The sequence below is a fragment of the Anastrepha ludens genome, chromosome 3 (assembly GCF_028408465.1).
Source record: "Anastrepha ludens isolate Willacy chromosome 3, idAnaLude1.1, whole genome shotgun sequence".
NCBI lineage: Eukaryota > Metazoa > Arthropoda > Insecta > Diptera > Tephritidae > Anastrepha > Anastrepha ludens.
This window is the reverse complement of record NC_071499.1, coordinates 83,990,338-84,017,830: the sequence shown is the minus strand read 5'-3', so window position 1 is coordinate 84,017,830 and position 27,493 is coordinate 83,990,338. Positions and strand designations below refer to the sequence as shown.

The window sequence follows — 27,493 nt, the reverse complement described above, 5'->3', positions numbered from 1 at the left end:
GTACGGAGTCTGTGTATTTGAAAAACAGCGTAGTACCCTTAAAAAATGCGAATGTTTTAAAGAATACTTGCGCGCAGATAGAAAAAAAAATGGTCTGGTATGATATATCGAAATTTAAAATGTCGAAACCAAAAACATCGAAAAAAAAAATTGGAAAACATTAGTTAGAAAGAATAAAACAATATCGAAAAAATCTTGGGAATTTTATTTCGACAGATAAATAAAATTATTATATTTTCTTGTTTTGAATTTGTTGGGAAAAAATTACAAGAATTAGTTAGAAAGCCAAGGTCGAATAAAAAAATGTCAAAAAAGAAAAATATTGCAAATTTTTCACATAATATCGACAGATAAATAAAATTATTATATTTTCTTGTTTTGAATTTGTTGAAAAAAAATTTAGTAAACCAAGGTCGAATAAAAAAATGTCAAACAAATATCGCGATTATACAGCATCCATGCATTATTTCGATATATTAATTAAATGATTATATCTTTTTGTTCTGAGTTTATTCCTCCAAAACCACCTTGTTACCTAGACCAAATAACGCACTTTGCACATCATTATTTACACATTTATTTCCACTTTTTAACTAAAAATACCCGAGCAAACGGTAAACTTATCTACAACAGCAAATCTCTAAGCTCTTACCTAAATGAGTAAGTAAAACTATTTTAAAATTTTGTGAAAATGGTCTATCTCGTTTATGGTTTACCTCAATTAAATGTGTTATAATGAAGTCATTACTTTTGTCTGTACGAATAATTTTGTTGAAATAAACTGAAAAACTACTATTTTTAATTTTGAAACTTTCATAGCAATGAAACTAATAAAATACATCGTTTCAGTTCCTTTATTTTACTTCAAATATGCCAATTCCGACCTTTTTCGACCTTTATTATCTTCAAGAAATTTTTTATTTCTATCAAAAATGTTTTCGGTGTAATCAGGCTTTTGATATTTCGTCATTTTTGGTTTCAACATTTTGAATTTCGACTTAATAAAAAAAATTAAACTGACTACTTTTGACAAATGTCCTGCAGCTCCTGTTATTTAATGAGCTTTCAACGCACACTTTAATCACTTCCGGTTTTTGTGAATGCAATACATAATTTTTGCACTATTCGTAATAATGAAACTCACTTTTTCCACAACGCAACTGAATTTTTGGATAATTTTTTGTCTATGACACAAACACTAATATCTAGATTTACTGCATTGCTTTGTGTGTCATCACATATAGTGAACACAATAATATAATAATTTTACTATGGTATTGTTACTAGATGTCTGTCACGGGTATAACTGTTTTTTGCGATTATTATGAATTTATTTTACATCTACAGTGGTTTTAAAACAAAAATTTCGCTATAATTCGCTCAACATTTTTTCCGCTACCTCTATGGGAAATTTTTGTATGAAAACACAGAAATTGCGTTTTTAAGGGCTTCAGCACCTATACGTTTTACAGATTTTTTCATTATATCGAGATTTTACTGTGTGCTCATATTTGCATTTGTATGTCCCGCTGCAATCTGCCAAAATCTCTATAATATATTTTAAAGGTTTGCGTTAAAAATAAATACAATTTTGATTATTTCTGATTAATTTTTTTTTGTGTTATTATTTGGTCTTAGCTTCTCGATCAAAAATAATTATCATGTTTTTATATTTTTCACTTCTACTATTCTTTGTTAAGAATTAAAATACATTTCAATTAATTTTTTGTTCTTTTTGCTAACGGATAATATTATATTTAATTTTACTTTCTTTTTGTTTTTTTTTTTTTATTCACGAATGCTGTTTTTACTTTTATTTTTTCTCTCCAGAATAATTTTTATTTTCAGAGCTTTATTTAATTTCTCTTAACATAAAGCGCAAAATTTCATACCCCCTGGGAAAAAAAATTTCCAAACATGTTTTATTTAAAATTTTAAGTCTAAAGGTGAAGTCACGGTCCTTTGCTTCTTAACGAAACGATAGAAATACATATTTATTGTATAAGGGTGAGCTTGTTTTTGAGCTCTTATTGGTTATTCGTTAGATGGTGCTGGGATTGAAATGGGTATACATTTATATATGCTTAAGACTCGAACAGAGCAATGCTTTGCCACACTGGCTTAATATAGGCACATGCCGCTACTTAGTAAGGGTAAGAAGAAGTTTGTTATAGCTTTATTAAATGACTACGAATAACCTCACAAACGTCGAACTTTTTATGCTTAAGGGAAGTTGGATTTCACCGCCGGTATGATCACTTAAATTTGAAAAATTTCTTTCAAATTAGATGTGCGCAGCAAAACTGGACTCCCGACTTTGATGCCTATTCGTGCTGTTTACACGAAGAGCAGCTAAAATTGTCTTGCTAGCATGGGTATTTTGTAATGATCTTAGTGAAATTTTGCACACTTGACTTCAATCAGGCTTTGAACTGAATACTTTAAATACTAAATTAATTTTTCGTTCTGATTTTGAAGAAATTTGGCACACCTGACTTTCAACATTGCTGATCCATTTGTGTTTTAATTGATAAAAGTTAAAATCTTTTACTTGCAAAGCATTAGCTGGTATTAAAAGAAAACAACTGATACGTTCATAAATTTTGAGTAAACAAATCAAAATGGACAAATAACGTGATTATTCTTCTTCATCTATTATTCTTCAAGCTTAAACTCATATTTTGCTTATGTATTATTCTAACTTCAAACTCAAATGTTGATCATTAGTACAACACGTCTCAATTTTTTTAGTATGTCAAAGGTTCCAAAAATAAAAAAAGTATCACATGTAAAGTCGATTTCGGAGAGTTTCTTATTGTATTGCTTTAGTAAAATTTAACAATAATCATTTTTGCGGAGCATTTTAAATTTGAACCCCCATAAAAACAATCTGAGACGTGCTGGATTATAATTTTGTTATAAGAAAGCGGTCTACTCATACATAATGCACTTTCAGAATTACACGAGAACAGAGAGGTGATGTTCGATAAATGCTATTGAGTTAATATTTTTGAACGAGCAAATAAAAATTATCAGCAATGTTGATTAAAAAGTTGTACCACAAAATAGTGGTGACTTTTTCTTTTTTGTTTTTAATTTACAAATATTATCTTTTATTTTCTCCAGACACGATTTTTACACCTCCTCATTTCTTCCGTTCTAATTGTTTTTAGCTGCATGTCAAATAGTAGTTTTCTATTATTCTAAACAGCGTTAGAAATAAGGATTTTAAATACTACCACAAAGGTTTGAAATTTAAAACAAAATGTGTAAAGCAAGCCATGATAAACATAATATTATTTAATCAAAGTTTCTTAAACAAAGGGGTATAAGTATTTGACGTACGCTTATTTGACAACCTAAAAAAAAACTTTGTTCATTTATGTACAATACATTAACGCGTTTGCGTTTTTTGTAACTGAGGCACCAAAAGCCACTTGCTTTACATATATATGTATGTATATTAGCACTGTAAAATAGAGACAAGCAGTATATTCACTCTCAACTTTATAATTATTTCATATTTATTTTACTAGTAATATGAATATGAATGTATTTACAAGCATTAGTTCGGCAAGTAAAAATGTATTTGGTTAAGGGTAAGACTCCGTCAGAAAATATGAGATTTGCAAGTGGTCTTTCGATTTCTTTGAAACTTTGGGAAATATTAGTTCTCGGTAAGATACATTCGAGCCTAAAAGGATTTTGAAAAATTTTCAAAATTGAGTCATCTACGCCATGTTGAAAATCGGGACCGTGTTTTTTTTTCAAAAATCAATATTTCTTGAACCGTTGGATGGATTTCAATGCAATTTACAGACAATATAGAAACAAATAAGTAGTTTAAATTATTGTAGTATTATGTTAAAACAAAAATTTCGAAATTTTGACCAAAAAAAAGTCAAAAAATTTTTTTTAATCAATATTTAGTTGATTTGGCCAGTTTTTTAGATTTTCTGTTATACACGTAACGATTCCTTATGATTTAACCTTTATTTTGAAAAAAAAAAATTTTATGGTGTCTATAATAGTTCTCGAGATATTGCAATTTTAGTGGAAGCGCGCACCGTGAAGTTCGCGGTTACGCAGCGCGGGAGTAGAAAAACGCGCACAGACCTGCAGCAGTCTGCTCCAGTCACTTCATACAGGAACACATAACGCAGCGCGCATTGCACACCTGTTACCTAAACCGTGCGTGAGCGCTTCCACTAAAATCGCAATATCTCGAGAACTATTATAGACACCATAAAATTTTTTTTTTTCAAAATAAAGGTTAAATCATAAGGAATCGTTACGTGTATAACAGAAAATCTAAAAAACCTGCCAAATCAACTAAAAATTGATTCAAAAAATTTTTTTGACTTTTTTTTGGTCAAAATTTCGAAATTTTTTTTTTAACATAATACTAATTTAAACTACTTATATGTTTCTATATTGTCTGTAAATTGCATTGAAATCCATCCAACGGTTCAAGAAATATTGATTTTTGAAAAAAAACACGGTCCCGATTTTCAACATGGCGTAGATGACTCAATTTTGAAAATTTTTCAAAATCCCTTTAGGCTCAAATGTATCTTACCTAGAACTAATATTTCCCAAAGTTTCAAAGAAATCGAAAGACCACTTGCAAATCTCATATTTTCTGACGGAGTCTTACCCTTAATTATTTGATTTTTCATTTTAAAATGTAACTATTTTTCAATTTCAATTAAAGCGAATCTATTAAGGGTGATAACAGTAAGCCAGCTGATTAGTTTTTGTTACACTGACAGGGCTACCTATGCTGTTAAAACAACAACAACATTAGTTTTTGCTTTAGACGCCTGCAATTCGCCACTTCTCTGCTCGCTAGCTCTGGGCTCTGCTCACTTACCGAAAATTTTGCATGAGAAAGCAACAACAAATGTATAGAGCAAGATTCGCGGCTAGCGATAAAAAAAATGGTATAACTCATTATTTTCAATGCTGCCAACTCTCTTTCAAGATAATTTCATTAGATCGCGATGACGATTTTTGTTGCTTTTTAGCATAGCAAATTCTCTTTTAATGTTGCCCCTCGTGCTCACATACCTTGCAGTTGTGGGTTTATAATCTAGAGTCAAAAGCGACATTGGAAAGAACGAGAACACAAACGGTTCTGACAGAACACGAGCGTCACAATTGACGAGTTGAAGCAACAAATATTTACCTGTATGAACGCGGACTATTAATACTCATTAAATGCTTCCCAACAAATGTAATTTTGGGCAGCTCTTTTCAAGTGTTACCACGTATGTTTATTTACACCAATTGCTTCATCTATTCGCCAATTGTTAACTTTTGGCGTATCGAAGAGGTCTTTTCTTTCGCTGTCTACAGGGGGTGTCAGCACAAAATGAACTATCGTTGTACGTTTTCAGCTCCAACTGCATGTCGGCTGTTCAACTTAGTTCTTCTTTTCTTCTTCTTTTCTACTTTCTTTAGTCATGGCATTTTAATGTACAAAACGTTGTTGTTGATCTAGTGCCATCAACTTTAATGAATGCGCCTTGATTTCAATATTGAATTTTTTTATTGAAAAATAAAATAAAATGAAAGTTGAGTCAGTGACAACATAACTGTGAAATAAGCGTAACATTTACCGTGATTCAACTTATTCGTCAGTTACTTTTCCATTTTCTTTTGACGTGAAATTGTAATGTACAAAACATTGGTCTAGGGTCATTTGCTTATTTCACTTTGTTTAATACACTTGATTCTAACCTTGTTTATTATTTTTCAAAAACGAAAAATACATTTTTTGACGCTCAAAAGAGAATATCACTTTGCTTTTATGAAGTATCCAACATTGACTTAATGCTTTTTCCAACGTTTAACCGAAGGAAAACCTAAATCTATTATTTAGGTTTTCAGAAGATTGGTACTAATTTGTAAAAGTTATTGGTTTTTTATTTTTATTTGTATGCGATAGTGGGCAATTGTTTTCATATAATCTTCACATTTTTTTCTAAATATTTTTCATACCTTTTTAACATACGCTCTCACAGCTATAGTCGTCTCTAAACGTTTTAGTTACAAAAGCGGATTACTTAAAATCTAATTTCATTTATGTATTTAGTTACGAAATATTAGTTCAATAAAGTAGTAATAATAATAAATGTGTAAAAATTAAGCTTACATAAACACTGACATATGTGTATATATACTTCGTTTTCGTTCTTCATATGTATATAAAGTTAGCATACAGGAAGAATGTAATGGTAATTTGGCGGAAAAGGTGATATGACGCGCTAAACAAACAAGTACTTTGTCTCAGGACATTAGCAGTAACAAAATTAAATTAAATTGATATGAAGAGATATATGTATGTATGTAACAGCGCGCAGTTGGAATAGTTTTTCCTGCTTCTTCTTCTTCTCCTTTCCTTCTTTCTATATACACTATACGCATTTCGATAACAGCAAACACATAACAGCATATTACCAATGAAATTATCAGTAAATGAGCGTGTATTCCTGTGTGTGTTTAAAACTAGTGATAACTAATATATATATATGTATATATATGTATATTGAGATATGCAAACATTTTGTTAATGATACGTTCGTTCACTCATTCATTCATTTTTATTTATTTTTATTTTTTTTTTATATTGCTTTTATTTTTACTTTTTTATTTTTCATTTTATTATTTTATTTTTTCTTTAATTTGCATATATCAGTATGTGCGCGCACGCATTTCTCCACGTAACACGATTTTGCTGATAATTAATCTTTATTTTTATATATAGTAAATATGTGTGTATATTTGTCTTCTTTTTTCTTGCGTTTACGTGCGGATCACTGTTTCAATGATGAATTAGCTGGTAGCGTAGCTGATCTTTGTACGTTAACTGCGTATGGCTTGTAAGCAGAACGAGTCGATTGGCTGCTCCCTCACGTCAAGATGCATTTAAATACAAGCGTACGAATGAGCAGAGGTCAAATGAGCGCAAGATACATATGTATGCAGGTAGTATATATATGTATATATGTATAATAGCATTGTATTAATGATGGTTGTTGATGGCATTCATGATGGCAATATTTGATACGATTGTTGATTATTTTTGTTTTGGTTTTGTTTGGCATAGCATTGATTGTTGATTTTGTGTTAGGAAATACGGGAGACACGGATTTGCGGGTAGCGAGCAAGCGCATGTGTTGTATTGCAATTGCATTTACCAATAGTGTTTGCCAATATTCACATGGAACGTATTAAACAACACACAGATAAAAAGAAGAAAAAGAAATTGAAATATATGATTTTAGAATTAACAATAAATGAGATACATACTATATGTATGTTATATGTTATATGTATGTATGTGTGTTGAAAGTGTAAGTACAAAACATTAAATTAAATATTTCAACAGGCATTAAAATAGATATAAATATATATAGTATGTATATATGTATGTGTAAGGCATGAATATTTAGAAATAAAAGCGAGAAACATTATTATACATATTTTGTAATAAAAAAATACACCAAAAAGCAGCAAATGCCTGCAAGCTCACCTTGGTGATATTTTGCTGCCGTCACCGCCGCCACTGTTATTGTTCGATGAAGAGTTTGCTTTGTAGCCGAACTTCTGTATGCGTTTGGAGAGGCGCGTCACCCACAGATGCTGCTCGTCGGGTGTGCCGGCCAGCAGCAGCATTTCTTTGGCAGTATGCGGGTCGTGATGCAGTTTGCACGGCACCAGCGGGTCGTTATTGTCTACATGCTCCTTATGAATTTTATTGCGGCAACTAAAAACAAGAAATAATAATAATAATAATAATAATAAATAATTGCAATAATTAGAATTTTTCGAAACTTCAAGGTTTTCATGATGCGTGCGGAGATTTTGTGACATAGTAATTTGTGAAATTTGTATGGCGGCCGCCGTAGCCGAATGGGTTGGTGCGTGACTACCGTTCAGAAGACATAGGTTCGAGTTTCCGGAAAACACCAAAATGAAGAAAAAGTTTTTTCTAATAGCGGTCGCCCCTTAGCGGGCAATGGCAAACCCCTAAGTGTATTTCTGCCATGAAAAAGCTCCTAATAAAAAATATCTGCCGTTCAGAGTCGGGGTAGTCCATTTGTGGAACAATATCGAGACGCGCGCCACAAATAGGAGGAGGAGCTCGGTATAGTGTAAGCGCTAATTAAGGTTAGTTAAAGGTAATGAGCGTGAATGGGAGCCAGTGGGTTTATGTTGTTGTTGTTGTTGCAGCAGTTTAAAAACCCTTGCCTGCTGCAGCGAAGTCATCGATCGGTCGTCGTCTATCTCATCTAACAAAAACATAGGCCCAGAAGGCTGTTTCGACAGGGTGTAACCAGAGGGAAGGAGCTGTAAAATGAGTGGGCATGTGAAGAGGTGATAAATTTTGAATAAGTAGAAGTTTAACCTATAATATCCAGAAAGTAATAGTACCAGAATAACGTTTGCATCTCGAGGCGCCGTCCACGATTGGTGGTGATTGTACGTCGACAACGACATTAACGACATCATAAAAGTGGTAAACAAGGCTGATAAATTACGAAGTTTGGCCAATCTGCTATAGCCAACATCACCGGGTACTCGGCAGACGAATTCTTCCCGCGCATTTCACACGTATTCTCTTGCTCGTGCAATCAGTCAATGTTCAGACGGCAACGAAGCAACATGAGCGATTACTGTGTTGCTTTTTTCGCACAATCTCAGTTTGTTCGTAAACGAGCCGCTGTCATTACCCCGGTGACGTCAGCCAATCAGCTGATTCTTTCAAATTCGCTGAGAGCCACTTATCGGCCTGACCTAGGCCACGCCTTCTGAATTATTTTCACCATAGAGGGTATCGATGAATCAGTACGTTTACACACATTTACTATATAAATGGTCTATAGAAGAAATTCCCCAGTTATTAAGCCCGACCACTTCAGTAGAATATACCCGCATTTCATGGGAGGACCTATTATATGAAATCCTCAACAAGCTTAAGACTAACACAGGTCGACTAAATTTCCGTTTTTTTTTTAAACAAAACTATTTACCGATTTACTTTTGTGCTCTGAATACGAATCCGAGGACCAAACATCCCATTACTTCAAAGTTTTGAGAAAAGTGAAAACACATACTTTTGCATTTTGCGCCCGCTATCTTAGATCCGACATTTTGAATTTTGAAAAATTTACATCGAGTTTGTAATCAGTGATCTGAAATTCCCCTTCCGATTAACTAAATTTAATAATTGAAAGTTCGACCACAGGGCCTTAAAAGATGTATCCCATTTATTCAAAACTATTTATTTTTTTTCTCAACTTGCATATCTGGCTATGTTAGCTTTAATTTGAGTAGAGGTTGTAGAGTCTAGCACGTCAAGTAGGGGTAAACACCCATAAAAACTTATTTTTGCTTTTTTTCCATGATGTGATGAGCTCGTTTGGAGCACAGAATCGTACTTAGCGTAAAAATATACATCCATCGAAAACGAGTATCACATAAAAAAACAAACAAATCGTAGGCCTGTGTAAGCCATTGGCCGAATATAAATCCGAGTCATTCCGGCAACGTAGAATCGACTGTCGGGCGCACGCAGTTATACTACTTTGAGTTTCTTCATCAAATGTCGTCGTTCATGCCTCAAAACCATAGGTCCATTTAAGGTATTAAGTGAGTTAGTTTGAGTTGCCAATTAGGCGATTGTTTGCAGCTCACTCAAATTTACTTACCGCTTGCATTCATACGCCGCTGGCGGCTTGAACATGTGCCACAATGGTTTCGGACAGACCTCGCAAGCAGTTGGCATATGATACGTTATATGCACGAATTCATGACCTATGAAGAAATTAAAAATATATTTTACTAATAATAATTGGAAACATATCAAATTACATATAACGTACCTTTATACATGATAGTACTAGGCCGTTCATCCGCCAACAACTGACTAATGTCCAATTGATTTTGTTCGTCCGGTCGGCGCGCTTCACCCTCGCCAGCATACAACAGCTGGAAGATACGTGGTATCTCTTTGGCGTCGGCGCGTATCACATCACCTTGCGTTACAGAACGCACATGAAATACTTTGCTACATATGCAACATAAAGCAAAAATAATTAGTTAAAATAAACAATTTAATATTTAGATTATTTGAGTAAGTTCCGAAGCACAACCTTAAATCTAATATAAGCACAGGATCGATTGTATTCTGTTTGTCGATTTCGGTATTGTAAAAAATTATTTTGCGCGATGACACAATCACATATTGTCGCTTCCAACCGTGACGGCGTATATTCTGCTTATTTGGCACACTTAACCAGCCCTCAAATACCGAATCCTAAAAAGCGAGTAATTTTAATTAATAATTGTAATATTCCCTAATAATGTTTAATGATTTTGAACTCACAAGTACCTGAGTGTCCTCAGGATCGTTGTCGGCTGATGATAATGAGGCGGTTTCATTAAGCTTCGACTGCAATTGTTCGATTTCTGTGGCTTTGCAGTCGATTTCCATTTGCAGCTTTTGCTTGATCTACACGGCAAAGAGAATTATTTTGTTAATATTGAATTTTAACATAAATTAATTAATTTTAATAGGTTCATGCCTACTCACATGGCTGTCTTCGATGATTTGACTTTGTACATCCTGAAGTTTGAGCGATAGCTGATTGTATTTTTCACGCTCTTGCGAGAGCTCTTGTTGTAGCCGTCGCATTTCCTTCTCCTTTTTACGCAGTTCGGCGGATGAGCGCGCTTTGCCTTTTTGTTCTGTAAACGTAATGCAAATAATTCGAGTTTTTAGATATTTTTATCGTTTTTTCGCTTTTATAATTTTTAAATCGCCTGATGACCAACTCACTTTGGAGGTCCGTGTCTCGTCGATTCATCACCTCCGTCAGTTTGTTTACTGCGACCTGCTTCAGCAGCATTTCGGTTTGTAGTTTCTCCTTTAGCTTTGCTAGCTCTTCGTCCTTTGTAGCCCTCAATTGCGACATTTCATCCTGAAGTTTCTTATGTTGCTGCAACAGTTCGTCGGCTTCGGCATTCTTTTGATTCAACTTTTTCACATATTCCGTTTCAGTTTCCTTGGCGGCTGCAAGTGCCGATTCCTTCGCTGCTAACTCGTTGCGATACTTCGTCATGAAGTCCTTCAACTCGAATTCCTTGATTGTCTTCTCTTTCTCTAGATCAGCTACCGTTTCTTCGGCTATTGAACGCGCCAACGCTTCGGAGTCTGCGCGCGCCACTGCCACTTGAACCTGATGCTTCAACGAGGTGCGTTCCTCCTTCAGGTCTTGTATTTCACGGCAACGCTCCGATATCTCTTCGCGATGCTCGTTTGCCTGTGTTTTATAGAGGCGTGAGAAATACTGTTCGGCTTCCAACTGATCTTGATATTCGCGCTTCAAGAGAATTTCCTTATTTAAGGTGTTTTTGATTTGAGCAATCTCTTCTTCGAATTTGCGCTTCGTCTCACGCAAAGAGCTGACCTCCTTTTGCAGCTGATTTTCACGCGATTTCAGATGCGCAACTTCTGAACTTTGTAAGCTTAACTCGGATAACAAGGAATTCTTTTTGCTGTGTTCCTGCTCGATCTGGGACTGCAGTGCCATTACTTTCTCCGATTCTTGGCGACATTCTCCTTCAAGCTTTTGTAGGCGCTGCTGTATTTGGCGATAGTCCACCGACAACATACTTAATTGGCGTTCTTTTTCTTGCGAGTTTTGATCGGCCTTGATACGTGCCGATTTCTCTTCGTTCAACTTGGTCTGCAGGGCTTTTACCTAACATTTAAAAAAATAAAAATATATTAATAAATGTTTTAGAATATTGTTCACTCACCTCCTGTAGATTCGCCTCTTCACGGCTAAGCATGCGCGACTTCTCAGTTTCTTGATGTGCTTTCACTTCCTGCTGATATCGTCCCTGCATGGCTTTAAATTCAAAGTCTAGACTAGCATTCGCCTTTTCTAAATCGGAGATCTTTTCTGTCAGCACACGATTATCCTCATGCGACTGCTGCTCCCGCTGCGCCATGCGCTCCAAATCATTCGACATCGTTTGTAATTTATTCTCAGACTCCTTTACCAGCTCTTTCAATTGTGAGCGCGCATTTTTCTCTTGAGCCAGCAATGCTTGTGTTTCGGCTACTTCTTGCTGCAAAGCGTCCTTTTGCGACTGTAGCGTGGCAATCAATGCCTGCAACTGCGCTAATTTACCCTCCAGCTCTTGCTGTATCAAACCCAACTCGGCAACTTGTTTCTTGAGCTTTTGCACATGCTCATTCTCATTCTTGAAGTTCTCCTCCATTTCCTTCAGCTGCTTCTCCAGCGTTACAATCTTCTCATTGTGATGCTGATTATTGTTCATTTCACGCGTACGTATCTTTTGCTCGTTATCCAGATTACGCTGGGTTTCGGCGAGCAGTGCCTCAGTCTTTTTGCGTTGCTCAATCTCCTGCTCGACTTTTTGCATGGCCACTTTATAATTGTGCTGCCGCAAAGCCAAGTCCTTTTCGTACTCTGAGGCGATACGTTGCAGTTCAGCTTCACGTTTCGTGATCAGTTCGATTTGCTGACGCAAAGCTTTATCTTGTTTCTCCAGCGTTTCGGAATGATTTCTTTCACGTTCGAGCAAAGCTTCCAGACGTTTAATTTCGTTTGAATTGGATGGGCGGTGGCGATGACTGTGATTTGCCATTGCATTTGCCGACTCCTTTGCCTCTGCGTCAACAGTATCGTTGCTGAGTAACTGGTAGTCGCCTGTGTAGAAGAATAAAATATGAACTACAGTTTACAGGAACAGTCTTATATGATGCAAATATCTTACCCGTATACGTAAATCCAATGAATGGCAAATGATTGCCATCGAACGATTTCGGTACCGGAAACACCTCCTCCGGCGACTCATCACGCTCAATATCCTCGAAATTGCGTGTATCATCATCCGACGACAACTCCGGCACAACCGGTGGCACGCTATCTCGTATATTGTCAAACGTCCATGTGTCATTTGAGAAAAACGGATGCGCTTTAATTTCATCGATGCCATGACGACCTAAACGCTGAGTGCGATCGGTGAGAAAGGCACGCATCAATGATTTGGCACTCTCACTTATCTCCACCTCGGCGGGGAAGCTCAACGAATTCTTGTGATCCATAATTTTGCCGTAAGTACCCACGAGTGAGTCGGCATAGAATGGGGTATCACCCACAAGCATTTCATACAAAAAGATGCCAACTGACCACCAATCACACTCACGACCGTACTCGTTGTCCACACCCTGCGACTGCAAAACTTCGGGACTAATATAATCCGGTGTGCCGACAGCATTGCTCGACACTACCAAGCCATTGGGGCCCATGCGCATACAGGTGCCAAAATCAGCCAATTTCAAGTGACCATGCCGATCCAGCAACATATTATCGGGTTTCACATCGCGATGCACAAACCCCATATTGTGGATTGTGTCCAGAGCGAGTACAACCTCCATTGTATAGAAGATAGCCCATTTCTCCGGTATCTCGTACATGGACATGAGCGAGACAATATCGCCACCAGGCATATAATCCATCACCATGTACAAATATTTGGCGTCCTGAAATGCGAAATGTAGCTGCACTATCCAGTCGGAGTTGGCATGCGCCATAATGTGACGTTCCTCCCAGAAGAAAGCGGAATCGGGTCGCTTCATCATTTCAAATTTGGAAAGCCGCTTCATGGCATATACTTGTCGCGAAGACTTGTGCCGTACCAGTTGCACCTCACCAAAAGCACCGGCTCCGATCAGTTTGATAAAATCAAAATCATCGACATTCATGCGCAGCTGGCAAATCTGTTTCGCCACCGGTTTATCTGTAATTAAGCAAAAAATGCAGAGCAACTGAGTAAGTGCTGCATGTGTTGTGTGTATGTGTGGCAACTTACATTTGGTGGCATACTGTTCGATATTCTTTAGACGCTTTAATGATTCATGATCACAATCATTAACTAATGCAGTCACTGTGTCCAGAAGGCAGTCGATATTGCAAATACTGTGCGGGTCACGCATCTCACGCTCCAATAGTTGGGCGCTGAAAGTAAGAAAAATATATGTAAGTGCAAAAATTTAAATCTTGTTTAAAAAAAGTTTTGTGGTTTGTGCAGTAGATGTTCCAAAGTTCATGTGACCCAGTTAGAAAGTACCAGACACCGCACAGGCGCGTAATTTGGGCAAGCGGATAAAGTAGCCCAGATAAAAAAAATTTTAATGAATTGAAGTCTAAGTATTTGTATTATCGCAAAAATAATTTTTTATGACATAAACAATGGTGATTCAACAAGTTGCCATAAATGAAACAATGAGTGTTCATATGGATGAAATAACTCATTGGAATTACCCGTAAACATAATTAAACTTTAAAACGATGGTGAGACTAATGAAAGTTACCTAAGAACGAACTATTTATCTAGAAAGAGGGAAATTGGCATTGTTTACAAGGTGAAGCAAAATTTAACACCCTATAGGAAAATTTATAGTTTTTGCAAATGGAGTCGTACGTCAATCATACAGCGCGTAAAGGTCAAAATAAAGATGCCCATCATTCAAATAAGGCGACCTCCTGTCAACTCAATTTCCTACGGCCCAACTGAAGACTTATGAATTTATATATAATTGGCGCGTACATCCGTTGTTGGGTATTTGGCCGAGCTCCACCTCCAAATCGTGGAGTGAATTGTTGCTCTTCCACGCTGTTTTACCCCGCTTCCGAACGCCAGATAGTTTTTTTATGAGGAGCTTTTTCATGGCAGAAATACAATCCGAGGTTTGCCGAGGGGCCACTACTATTAGACAATTAAGAATATTAGGATTGCGAACCTTCTAACGAATGGTAGTCACGCACAAACCATTCGGATACGATTGTCGCTTTAATTTATATTAATATTCATCCTGAGAAGTTTTGATTGTCTCTGGATTATACGCATAAAAACTCTTCCAACGGAATGAAATCGCAGTTCCAAGAAGACTGATATTACATTAACCCAATTTAGAGCGGCAAAGATCAATTGTTGTAAGACATTGGCGCAATCTTGCTGCACCCAAAAATCGTTCAACTTTACGTGTTCAATTTCGGTTCACAAAAAATTGGAAATCATGACTTTGCAATCGAGCTGCAGCAATCGCAATATACGTAAAATCCATTAATCTAAAAACTACACAAATCTGTCACTCTCTGTGGGAGAGCTTTTCGACCAGTTACCGAATGTCCACATTGATATTCCTAATCGAGAGATCTCGAAAAACGACTTAATTACCTACGCTTATTTGCCGGAGCAGCTTCTTCTACCTAGAAATTGGGCCGGATATCCGTGAATTGTCCGGTGATGAATAGTAGCCACGATCACCCTACGAAATTCCTCCCTTTCATTTTCCACTCTGATTGATTTTGCGAACGCCAGTGTAAGTGTATTTTACTCTTTGCTGTGCAGTTCTTTAGATTGATAGATTTATTGGATTTATAGTTTCAGTAGCGAAGTACCTTCTGACAACAAACAAAAATTTCTCAAGTTATGGATAGATATCAGCGTTTGCAGTTCTATATTCCAAATTGTGAAGGACTTTGTTTAGTTGAAGCATCAATTCTTGAAGACCTACTATCAACTACGTATGTCCACCTTAAGTAAAACTCTTGCCAACAGGTGACACTTTAAGCTTGGTAGCAATTCAAAAAGCGGGTAGCAATTGGTAGCAATTCTCTCTCTCGATAGGCAAAGGCCGAGTCTGCCAGCCTCCTGTAGAAAAACATAAGGTGCTCGAACTAGGAGCAGCGAATGCCGAAAGAAGATGGTCTGCTGAACTAATCAACGAACTCTGACATTTTAATATGGACAAGTGTTCAGTGCCTCAAAATACCTCGACCGCGCTGTTGTTGTTGTAGCAGTGCAGAAACAGTGTAGTGCGGTGAAGTTTTCGTCCATCTCATATTATTGTAGGTCCAGGAAGCAGGCAGTTTCGACAGGGTGGGATAAGAGAGAAAGGAGTATTCGACGAGAAGGTTTAATTCGGTATCTAAAGGATGGTTAGTGTTATGCGGAGGCATGTGCTAAGTATGTCTAGGTAAGTTCTGGATAAGTATGAGTTTAATTTGCTATATATAATTGTTTTAGGATAACCGAGGTCTTACTAGGCAGCTGAAGAACGTCGCCTACAATTATTGGTGATTGGCTTGTAAGATACTCTCGGTGAATGTACTATAGTTGATAGCCTGTCTGTATACTCTGACGTCCATTGGTTGTTGTGCTTACAACAGCGCTGTGACATTTATTTATATATAGAGCTCCACTGCAAAAATTCAAAGCGATTGAGCTATCAAACGCAGTGGAAGTGAAAAGTTCAGAAGAATCTGTCGCTATTTAGCAGGAACAACCGAGGCTCTTTCCTAAAGAAAGAAAGCAACAGGCAAAATCTCCCTTGGTTTTAGCCTAAATTGACAAACGATTGTAGAGCTGAGTAAGAAAAAAAAAATATGGTCACGGTTGTTCATCTGAACCCAATGGAGAATTTTCAGTCAAGTTTAGAAAATATTTATATCAAATTTCATCCATCAGTTGAAGTTACAAAAACACTAATATTTGATGATAAAGATTAATCGAACCGCATATTTACATACATACATATGTATGTATGTACAGCTATGGGCAGAGAAATAGCGCATACAAATTGTTATTTGTATTTGAACTATTTTGCGCTTTTTTTTTGTTTTGAAAAAAATGTGTCCAAAAATAACTGTTTTTCAAGGTCATCCAGTAAAAATTATCATCATTACTATTTTTTGTGAAGAAGTGCGCTATTTCCCTGTCCATAGCTGCATGTATGTATGTATGTTTGCAAATATCTTTTTAGTAACTAATTAAAGTTAAGTATTTCGGAAAACCTTACAAAATATGCAAAACTTTTATAAACTTTAATTAATTACTTACAAATACCTCTCGCTACCACAACGCCATTAAATAAATATTAGCATACGTACATACATACATATGTACAGCAGATAAAAAATATTTAATAAAAGTGTAAACATTGGCAGACACTATGCAATGAAAGTGTAGCTGAGTGAACGAGAGAACGAACGTACGAGGAAACGGTGAGTACTGACAATTCGTTAGTTGTACAAGAACTAAATAGGAACAAGGCCGGAAGAATTCAGTGATAAAGAGAAAAGAGAACAGCGGCCATATCGGGATAAACAATGAATCATTTTTATTTCGTAGCGCGATTCATAAAAAAACTTATGCAGTACACAGAAGAAACTTTCCTTGGCAGATCTTTTTTATAGACGTCGTTAATTGTTGTTTACTGTATTGAATTAAGCGGGGAAGTGTTTGTAACCTATGTCTGCATGCATGAATGTATGTACATAGATATCTGTTTATGCGGTGTGTGGCAATTTCTTTTTTAAGTGACCACTAATTTGAGGTGTGCTTTGAAAAATTTGAGAAGCAGCAAAAACATCACTTTTTTTAATATTGTAGAATTTTTAATTTTCATGTTTTTAGAAAGACAACCGTCAATTGGTTTGAATGAATGTAAATAAATTCCTAATAGTAAAAATAAAAATTATTAAAGAACAGTTACACGAAATATAACGTATGTAAAAACTAGGCCAACCGGAAACAATTTTAATTTTAGACCTCCGTCAATAATATCGATTACACAAAGTTGTAAGTTTCTTGCAACACTATAATGTATGTAATTACTAATACAGGTTGCCCCATATAATAGTTTTTTTTTTTTTTTTTTTTAAATATACAGGGTGAGCCATATAGCGTTTGCTTTTTGAGAAGCAAATGCATCCACAACGAGTCACTGTTTGGTGCGGTTTTTGGTTTGGCGGCATCATCGGGCCATTTTTTTTTTTTTTTTCGAAAATGAGCGAGGAGCCGCGGTTACAGTATATGGCGAGTGTTACCGTGAAATGCTCAACGAGTTGTTTCCAAAAACTGAAGAGGATGACATGGACGACATTTGGTTTCAACAGGACAGTGCAACTTGTCACACTGCCAAAGTTACACTCGAACTTTTGGCTACCATTTTTGTCAACCGAATAATCAGCCAAAAGTCCGATATCAATTGGGCGCCTAGGAGCTGTGATTTAAGCCCGTTGGACTATTTTTTGTGAGGAGCCGTTAAGGACTAATGCTATGCGAACCATCCAGACACGATTGATGATTTAAAATACGAAATCGAAGTTGCCATTCATGAAATTGGAGACCAAACAATCGAAAATGTGGTTAAAAATTGGGTTGGTCGAATGGCCTACTGTAAAGCCATTCATAAATGACAATGTTCAATCTTCAAAATAAAAAAAAAACTACGGTCTGTCAGACTCAAGCACGGTAGAAGTGAAACTTCTAAATTGGTTGTTCCATGCATGGGAGCCCCGGTTTAGATCTCTCCCCCCTCTCTCGTGTTAAATTCAGGTTTTCATATTTTTTTTCTATATCACTCCACATAAATTTGTACTATTTATTTTTGTCCTTATTAGCTTCAAATTTGACACTTGGGTGCAGTGTTGCACTTGACGCTGACATTTCTTTGCACTTCCAATGGTATTTTTTGCCTACTTTTGGCGCGTTAATCAATTTGCTTTGATCACCGAAACGGTTGAAATGTCATTTTACAACCTTCTACTTCAACTATCGTCACTCGTTTGGCAAACGCACTCATTGTATCGCTTCGTCTCCTCCATACCTACCATCTATTTACTTCACAGCAGTTTCTTATTGCTTTCCCGCTTACACACATTCAATTGGCGCTTTATCTGATACTCACACATAGCACTCATTTGCACGGGCTATGGCTATCTATAATACCCGTTGTCGGTTGTCGATTGTCGGTTGCCTGCATGTCGCCAGTCTACTTCAATGCTTACTTGTGTGCTATATACATTTCGAATAGGCGAGAGTGGGAAGGAGCAGCTGCTCCTTGGCCCCGCCCATTTGACGGATTTCGGTAACGCTCCGAACTTACCGTTTCACTCGCCTATTTTCAATCTGCCTTGGGGCCCCCGACGCGCCTAAAGAAGTTTCACTTCAAAAGTTTGAAAAAATATTGATTAGTTTGTTTTTGTAGAGGATTCAAAAATCAAATTTTATATGGCCCAGCCTATATCTGTTATTTTGACGGTAACAGATCCCGCTGGAATTCTTGTCATAAAGTCAGTATCATATATCCGCAAAACGAAATGACTTGCTTTATGGTCAGAAATATTGCCCAAATAGGGCGTTTATTTTAAAGAGGAAGTCAAAATTATCTTTTCTGAAGAAGCGGCTATGTGACTCGGTGGTTTTATTGACCCATTTTTCTTTGAAAATACTGCTGGAAATGACATTTCGGTTAACATTGAGCGCTTCCGAGGTATGATGAATGATTTTTTTTTTGCCGGAAATTGTACGATCTTTGCTTTCAGCAGGAGGACGCATTATGCCAGGCAGCTGATCAATTGATATTTTTGCGCGCCAAGTTCGGTAATCAGCCGTCTCGGTGATGCCAAGTGAGCACTTCGGAGTTGTAATTTAACGCCATTCGACTTTTTTTGTGAGGTGCCATGAAAAACCGATGTTATGTGAACAATCAATTAAGGATTCAGATTTTTAGGCCGAATATCGAGTTAGCTATTTGTGAGATAGCACCAGAAATCATCAACAAGGTCTTAGAAAGCTGGTTTAACAGTATGCGCTACTGTGAGCCACCCAACGCAATCATATTTCATAAATAATTGGAATGTTTGCTTCTTGAAATAAACCAACACTATACGAAATATTTATTTTTATTCATTTTTCTGAATTTTTTTTTTTTTCAAATTTTCAAAAATAAGCCACTATATGGACCACCTAGCTTGTCTACTTTTCCTTTCAACTACAAGAATTGGTTCTTTGCTTCTCTTTGAAAGAAACTAGTGCAGAAACACTTTGACGGTAAGACAATGAGGATTGAAGGTCTGAAAACCGCAGTACTCTAGAGAACAATTTTTTTGTATGCTTATTTATAGTGTTGAATCTAAGCCCATGGTACGGAGAAAGGTTAACCGGATGAAGTACCTACGAGTCTCCCATTTTATATTTTTTACGATGAGTACTACATACAGCAGACTTCCAGTTGAAATATATTCTTTTCTTAATTTCGAATTATATATATATTATATATGCAGAAACCTGACAGATATAGTAGGTCTATAATATATGAATGATACCTGATATTTTCCAAATGTTCTCACGTCGATTCTTTATTTTCGCGAAATGATCTAATGCACAATTGCGACTCTAACTCGTTAATTTTGCGTCGAACATTTTAAAAACCTCAATTATTTATTATTATAATTGGCGCGTACACCCTTTCTGGGTGTTTGGCCGAGCTCCTCCTACTATTTGTGGTGTGCGTCTTGATATTGTTCCACAAATGGAGGGACCTATAGTTTCAAGCCGACTCCGAACGACAGATATTTTTATGAGGAGCTTTTTCATAGTAGAAATACACTCGGAGGTTTGCCATTGCCTGCCGAGGGGCGACCGCTATTAGAAAAATGTTTTTCTTAATTTTGGTGTTTCACCGAGATTCGAACCTACCTGTGAACCTGTGAATTCCGAATGGTAGTCGCGCACCAACCCATTCGGCTACGGCGGCCGCCTCAAGCTTAAAAGCCTCAATAGTATCCTGATTATTCACATGAAGTCTACCTTTGAGATGGGCAAACATAAAATCGTCCAAGGGCCTTAAATAAGGCAATCTTGACGGCCAAATTGCTGCAAAAAATCGTGAAATTATTCACCCCTGGAGTTTCGTTAGCAATGAATTGATTGGTCACTAATCTGAACCCTTTAAATATTTTTAATATCTTAAAAATTCTAACCCGAGAATCAGAAACTATAAATCCATCTGAGCGACCGAGAAATGTGAATGTGTGAAAATAGTCGTTATAGTAGGTTAAATATCTCTAAACTTCATGCGACAACTTGTAGTATACATGCATATATATTAACCGCTCACAACAGCATTGATGATAAGTATGCAGATATGTATGGATGTGTATACAATAAGACACTACCCAAGATGCCATGCCACACTCTCGTACCACCTCCGTACCCCATAACCTCCATATAATATAACTTTTTTGACATGCACACACATTCAAGCGAAATTTACTTAAACAAGAGAAAATTTCGCCTATGAATATCACTTCCGGCAATGTCAACGTAAGCGTCAGCGGAAAGCAAACAAAAGCCAATAAAAAAAGTAGAACAAGAACAGCCAGACAGATAGTCATTCGGTTTACCACCACCAAAGCATAATAAACTGTTGCATTTCGTAGATTTTTATACACACAACTATATGTAAATTATGTGAGTACAGTTACGGATATATTAATAAATCCGTAGAAGTAGTAAACTTGCATTTAAAGATTTATAGGTACATAAAGGGTATTTCGAAAGACGCACCTAGATGTTATAAAATAAAACATGTACAAATTAAATTATTTTAGGTTGTACTATTTTTATTCAAAATTCGGCTCTTAACAATTACATCATTTAAATATTCACCATGAGTACGTCTACAGGTAAAATCCTGTTAGGAACGTCGAGATATCGACGTTGAATGTTGTTCAGCAACACTTTGCGCTACAGCATCAATATTCTCAACAGAACGTCCAGTTTTTGGTCTGCCAGTGCCTGTTACTATCCTCGACAGAACCGATTTCTTAAAATTTTTTAACCAACCTTTGAATTGTCGGCTTAAGCCCGGAACAGAATTGCAGCGGGACAGCGGATAACGGGTCCACTTACATCAGAAAATCGGCAATAAATCCGTCCCCGGCGCAATGCTGTGCATTTTCATAGTATTAAATTTGTTCTAATTTTGACAGCGGGCAACGGGTTGATGGGTGCATTTCATATACTTTTAATACAAATTTGAAGTCTTCTTTTTGAAGTCACAAGCTGCATGGCTTTGTAAAAATATAAAAATATACTCCTATCAGAGAAATAAGTGAAAAACGAAATTATATTTTTTTTTAGGAGGATTGGTGTATGGATTGCCCGACTCTGTAAAAGAGATGTAAAAGTGCAGCTGATTTTCGGAGCTAAGGAAATAAATATTCATAGAAAACGAGGGCACCGAAATTTATACGAGAACGATAACTACGGCAACCGGCCACAAAAAGCCGCTTTAACAAGGAAATGCGCCAAAACGGCGTCAATTAGACAAAACGAGAACCAAATTGAACTACAAAATAGAAAAAAAATGGATTTCTCCAGACGAGGTACAAGTTTTGCTAAGGAATATAGGTCACTAAAAGTAATTTTTAACAAGTATCTAGCTTCAAGAAAGTTTATATATGAGTGTGAAATTAAATCCATTATAATTCTCAAGAATGGTAAAAAAAAATATGAACGCAATTGTAGATTCATCTTAAAATAGTCGACTATTTCCAAACTAATTGAGTGTATTTTGTGTGACAAATTGTCTTTTGCAATCAAATCATACATCAGTATTAGATTGTTTAGGTTTTCACTTCTTAGAATTAATTAAAACGTGTTTAACGTATAGATGTTCTGTGGGAACTATTGATGTGTCTTCGGACTCGTTTGTGATTACTTCAGGTGTTCTCCAGGGGAGCATTTAGGACCTCCATTATTTGTCCTTTTTATCAATGCCATTAGCAATTGTTTCACTTTTTCAAATTATTTGCTTCATGCCGACGATCTGAAGGTTTCTACAATTGTGAAGGACTCACGGGATGCAATAAATGTTCAAGAGTCCTTCCCTACCTGGCCTTTCCAATGCAAAGTAGGCCTTCCTTTTCATCTGTTACCACCAGCTAGTGCATCGAATACTTTCAGAGCCGGAACGTTTGCATTCAATCAGACGATATGACATAGCTGCTGGAGCTTTATTCGCTACACAAGTCTATGTCACCGTAGATCTCATACAGCTCACTATTCCATAGTCTACTATATTCATCGTCACCAATGTGTCTTAGAAAAGGCAGAACCAACAGCGTGGTTGTTAAGGCGAATGATGTCAATATCATCGGCATACATCAGCAATTGCAAGCAATAAATGGTGCCTAAGCGATTAAGTTCTGCGCCTCACACGATCCTCTCCAACATCAGTGTATCATTTACTTATGACAGGCCTCTTTTATTCGCTACTACTCTGCTCGCTTTCTCTCTGCTCGGCTCACTTGACGAAAAATTTGCATGCGAAAGCAACAACAAAGTTATCGAGCAAGATTTATCGCTAGCGGGTATGGTTATGCCTCATAAAACTGGTATAGCTCATTATTTTACAAACAAATGTAATTTTAGGCAGTTCTATTCCAGCGCGTCCAAGATATGTTTATTTATACCGCCACTTGCTAATGCTTGGCGAAAAGAAGAGGCGTAATTCAATATTATATAATTACCGGCATCATTGATTGAAAAGATAAGCTTTAGTGTTATACAAATGAGTTTGAAATATTTACTTTCTTTATGGAGAACACTTGAAAATTAAACTCGTAAGCAACGTAAGACGATTTGGCTAATTTAACGCATTTTCTAATTCCCATCAAGCAGACTTTTCTTTGCCTAATTTTATTAAGGTTCTTAATTTAATTACTTAATTTGTGCTTTAAATGAAATATTTTGTTATCTATATCTTATATTTCTTCTGCTTTGTAGAGTACATAGACGTAGACATTATAGAGTTCAAATAAATTAGGGAAAAAAATCAACATTCCAAAGGCTCATAGTTTCGAATATTGCATTCACCTGAGTATTGCATACTGCCTTCTGCTGGTTAGCAGGTCGACTGCATTTATACGGACTTTCGTAAAGAGTTTGATACCTAGTCACATAAAATTCTTATTAATAAACTTTCCTGCCCAGGATTTTATTCGCGTTTTTTGGATTGGATTAAGTCTCTCTAATAGACACAGTAGATAACGGGTCTACTGAACCTTTTGTCCCTTCATCAGGCGTCCCTCAAGAGACCGATTTTCCTTTTACGATGTAAGACAGCTGATTACCTATAAACCATTTGGCATAAATATTGCCTCAAAACCAAACTTGCCAAAGAACATTCGCACAGCAATTTTTTTGTATTCAGATTTTTATATCCCCAACTGTATAACAATAACTTTGGTTGGCGATGACAGCAAAAAAGTGCTGCTCATCAACTCTTCACAGCTGATAGTATTGTATGTACGTACAGCCAGTACTTTGCTTTGATTTCCCGCAATTGTATTATAAGATGGCAATTTCTTAGCAGACTTTCAAGAAAACAAAAACAACTGGATTCTGTGGTTAGTAGCACGAAATTAACGTGAATGCTTTATTATGCGCAGACACACATACATGATGTATAGATACATATAAGTATTTAAATATTTACATATACTCTGCACAGAAAGTAACTAGTACTGCACTGGATCGCTTCTAGTGGAGTTATAACTACAGTAGTTCAGTATGACTAGTAACAGCTCAGTTAAAGTCATTTTTAATTTGTAAAGGGTGTTTTTCACAATTACTCTCGATTAAGATATCTGACAAGATTAGCTGTTCAAGTAAGCACATGTTTTGACTACTTCTGTCCCGTTGCGATCTGTTCTGTACTAATTGATCAGCGAATCAATACGAACTTCACCTCGTATTCGAAGAAGACATTTTTGTTTTAGTAGTGAGTATGACCGAGGATCTAAATTTGTCAACACTACCTGGAAGATCTTTGCCCACACTCAGTGAAGATATTGAAAAAATTTGGTCATCATAGGTTTGAAAATCAATTGTTCTAAATGAAACCAATATTTTCTAAAAAAAAAAAAAAAAAAAAAAAACAAGTAAATAAGCTAAATTGCCGTATTTGAAGTGAAAGCAATTTGCAGAAGACTATCGAGAACCCATTGCATGCCGAGAAAATATTCTATTTGTTTGGTGTTTGGATGAATGGATGGGGAATGGAGGTAGGCATATGAATTTTTTTTTTTTTTAAATAAGCAAACGTTTACTCATTTTATTAATTTATTTGTGTCTTTTTTTTTAAGTTATACTCGTACACCTCTCACGCAAACCATTTCTTTGCTCAATTTCAATGCTAATAGTGTAATGTAACCGGAAGGGTATAAATGGACTATATGGAAACTAGTCGAAAATAGAAATCATAGCTAATGACATTGCCATGTGAAATAAAAAACTATGTGTGAAAGAAAATATTTCTCAAGAATTTAGCACGGACTAGTACCATACCAAAATTAACTAGTGCTAAGCTGGTCTCAAAACAGTCCAATTTACTATATGTTATAAACACATAGAACCAAATATGCCTGCCGACGCGTCCGACACATTTTCCAACAAATTTAATATTTTCAGTAATATTTGTCAAGTGCGAATGAATATGCGACTAGCATTTGAAAATGTGCCAAAAATCGGCTGCTGCAATCATTTTCAGCTGACACTCGTTGTTTTCCCATTTAGTTCATTTTTGTTGCTGGATATTTTCACAAATCGCTTATTGTGAAATGAAAATTTAGTAGGTTAAATGTACTGTTCTTTGATGTTTTCTCGATGCTCTGGTTTTGTTATTTATGTATTTGTCGTCAGCTAAAATATTGATGTGTATAAAAATTCTTTTTTCCTTAATTTGCAAACATAAAATTTTAGTTGCCGTTTTTAAGTTGTTGAAAAATAGGTAGATGAGCAAATTCAAGGAGGAATCGTGATGTAATACGTTAATAGCGCATATGTTTTAAAACACCCTGACAAACATACATACATATGTATGTGACTCTCTCTAAAGAAATTTTGGGTGAGTGATCTAATAGAAGAATATTAAGATTCGCAATGGACATAAATATAGAATGTCATATTAACCCATTTAGACCCAGATGCATCAATTGTACTGAGCATATGGCAGACCAAATTAACAAGACAATTATAGTTTAGGTTTATAAAAACATCTTATTGACCACGAATTCTAAAAGTTTCACAAGTTCTTGAGTCATGGGACTGAAGGAGTTGAGGAAATAGACAATAAATTGACAATAGTTAGTCCGATCTAGTACTCTTGAACTACAGTCTAGCCCTTTTGGGCGACCTTTTTGTGCGTGGTTTTTTTATGTGCGCTTTTTTTTGAGATTTGTTTAATGGGCTTTTTTGTGTGCTTTCTTTGGACGAAATTTCTTTTGTGGGGTGTATGAAAATCCTATATTTATATTAGTTATTTGACAATTCTAATAGGTGGACAAATTTGTGGAGGTAATTCGTCTTTGACCGGATATAAATCCAGATCGTATAACATGTAGCAGGCGTCGATTGAATCTGTCGCGTTATGAGCTACTAATAATGAGTGCCTGAACCTCAGCAGCGCAAATATTCACTTTGTGAACGAAGTTTCCTTTTCCCCCACTCTGAGTGCACTTATAATATTCTTATCCAACATTTAAAAATTAAAAAGTAATTCGTATCCTAATCACAATTCTAAAATTTAAACTGGCAATCGACAATTTAGAATTTGGTGCGTTAAAATCAGGCTGTTCTTGCATCTACGTAATTGATTATATTGAATTTCAGAGTGAGTATAAATCAAACGCTATCTTAATTTGGATTGGTCACAGTCGGAAATAGAATTTAAATTAGCTGAAAATTTCGCACCGAGTTATAAAAACTGGCAAAAAATAAGTATATATTATAAAATCTTATAAAATAGTCGAATATGCAAATATTAATTTTTTTTTGTTCGAAATACTCAAAAAAAACATACGAAATCGTTAAATCAATTGCAATTTCCTCGCATGCCACTCAAACGTGGTTGAAACAACTCGTCGTTGAATGTTAGCAAATCCAAGTAAAAAGTTGCAAGCGTTAAAGAGAGCAAAAATGTATACACCGAAGCATATTTGGGCATAACAACAACAATACTGTCTTGAAAAAAAGGGTGTGTTTGTAAATTAAAATATAAATTGAAACTAAAGGCAAAAATTTGCTTACTACCTTCTTTACATAATTTTTGCGTATAAATAATAGAAAAGTTGTTATAAAATAAAAATATGAAAAAAAAAACAAAAAAATGCCATAAAAAGAACGAAACAATACAGCAAAGCAACAATTCTGTCATATAGAGTGACACAAAAATAAATAATTTATCAATAACTTCTCGTAAGGTGTGATTTCATCACCGCCAATCGCCGATCATACACTCGTAATAAAAGTCAAAAAATAATGTTGTTGTAATGTTGTTGCCACTGTGCGCATACTTATATTGAATTGAAGTGAAGTGTAGTGAATTGTTGGGATGCGATGTTGTTGTACTGTGTATGTATGTTCATTGCCAGGACAGTTATCAGTGAGAAAACATGCGCAAACACGAGGCATTAAAAGGTAAGGCGTACACACATATGTGCATACATATGAGCGCTCAAACAAATAAAAGAACAACGTAACTAATAGTAAATAGAGACGCCAATTGAAATTGAACAAATTTCAAAAGCATGAA

General features: G+C 35.9%; 1 protein-coding gene across 4 annotated transcripts in view; it reads right to left on the bottom strand.

Moving 5' to 3' along the window:
* The window catches only part of LOC128858306 (rho-associated protein kinase 1), a 73,490-nt gene that overhangs the window by 18,718 nt on the left and 27,279 nt on the right, over positions 1-27,493 (bottom strand). The window contains exons 3-13 of one of the 4 annotated variants that reach the window (XM_054094470.1): positions 13,915-14,060; positions 12,817-13,842; positions 11,830-12,749; positions 10,847-11,771; positions 10,601-10,755; positions 10,394-10,519; positions 10,161-10,324; positions 9,891-10,075; positions 9,717-9,822; positions 7,538-7,771; positions 896-6,906 (exon numbers count right to left, since the gene is read on the bottom strand). In XM_054094470.1, the coding sequence (XP_053950445.1) occupies positions 6,819-6,906; positions 7,538-7,771; positions 9,717-9,822; positions 9,891-10,075; positions 10,161-10,324; positions 10,394-10,519; positions 10,601-10,755; positions 10,847-11,771; positions 11,830-12,749; positions 12,817-13,842; positions 13,915-14,060 (4,075 nt within the window). In that variant the 3' untranslated portion in view covers positions 896-6,818. Of the gene's footprint in view, positions 1-895; positions 6,907-7,537; positions 7,772-9,716; positions 9,823-9,890; positions 10,076-10,160; positions 10,325-10,393; positions 10,520-10,600; positions 10,756-10,846; positions 11,772-11,829; positions 12,750-12,816; positions 13,843-13,914; positions 14,061-27,493 lie in introns of those variants that run through there. The other 3 variants (XM_054094471.1, XM_054094469.1, XM_054094468.1) reach the window with 3 other exon arrangements.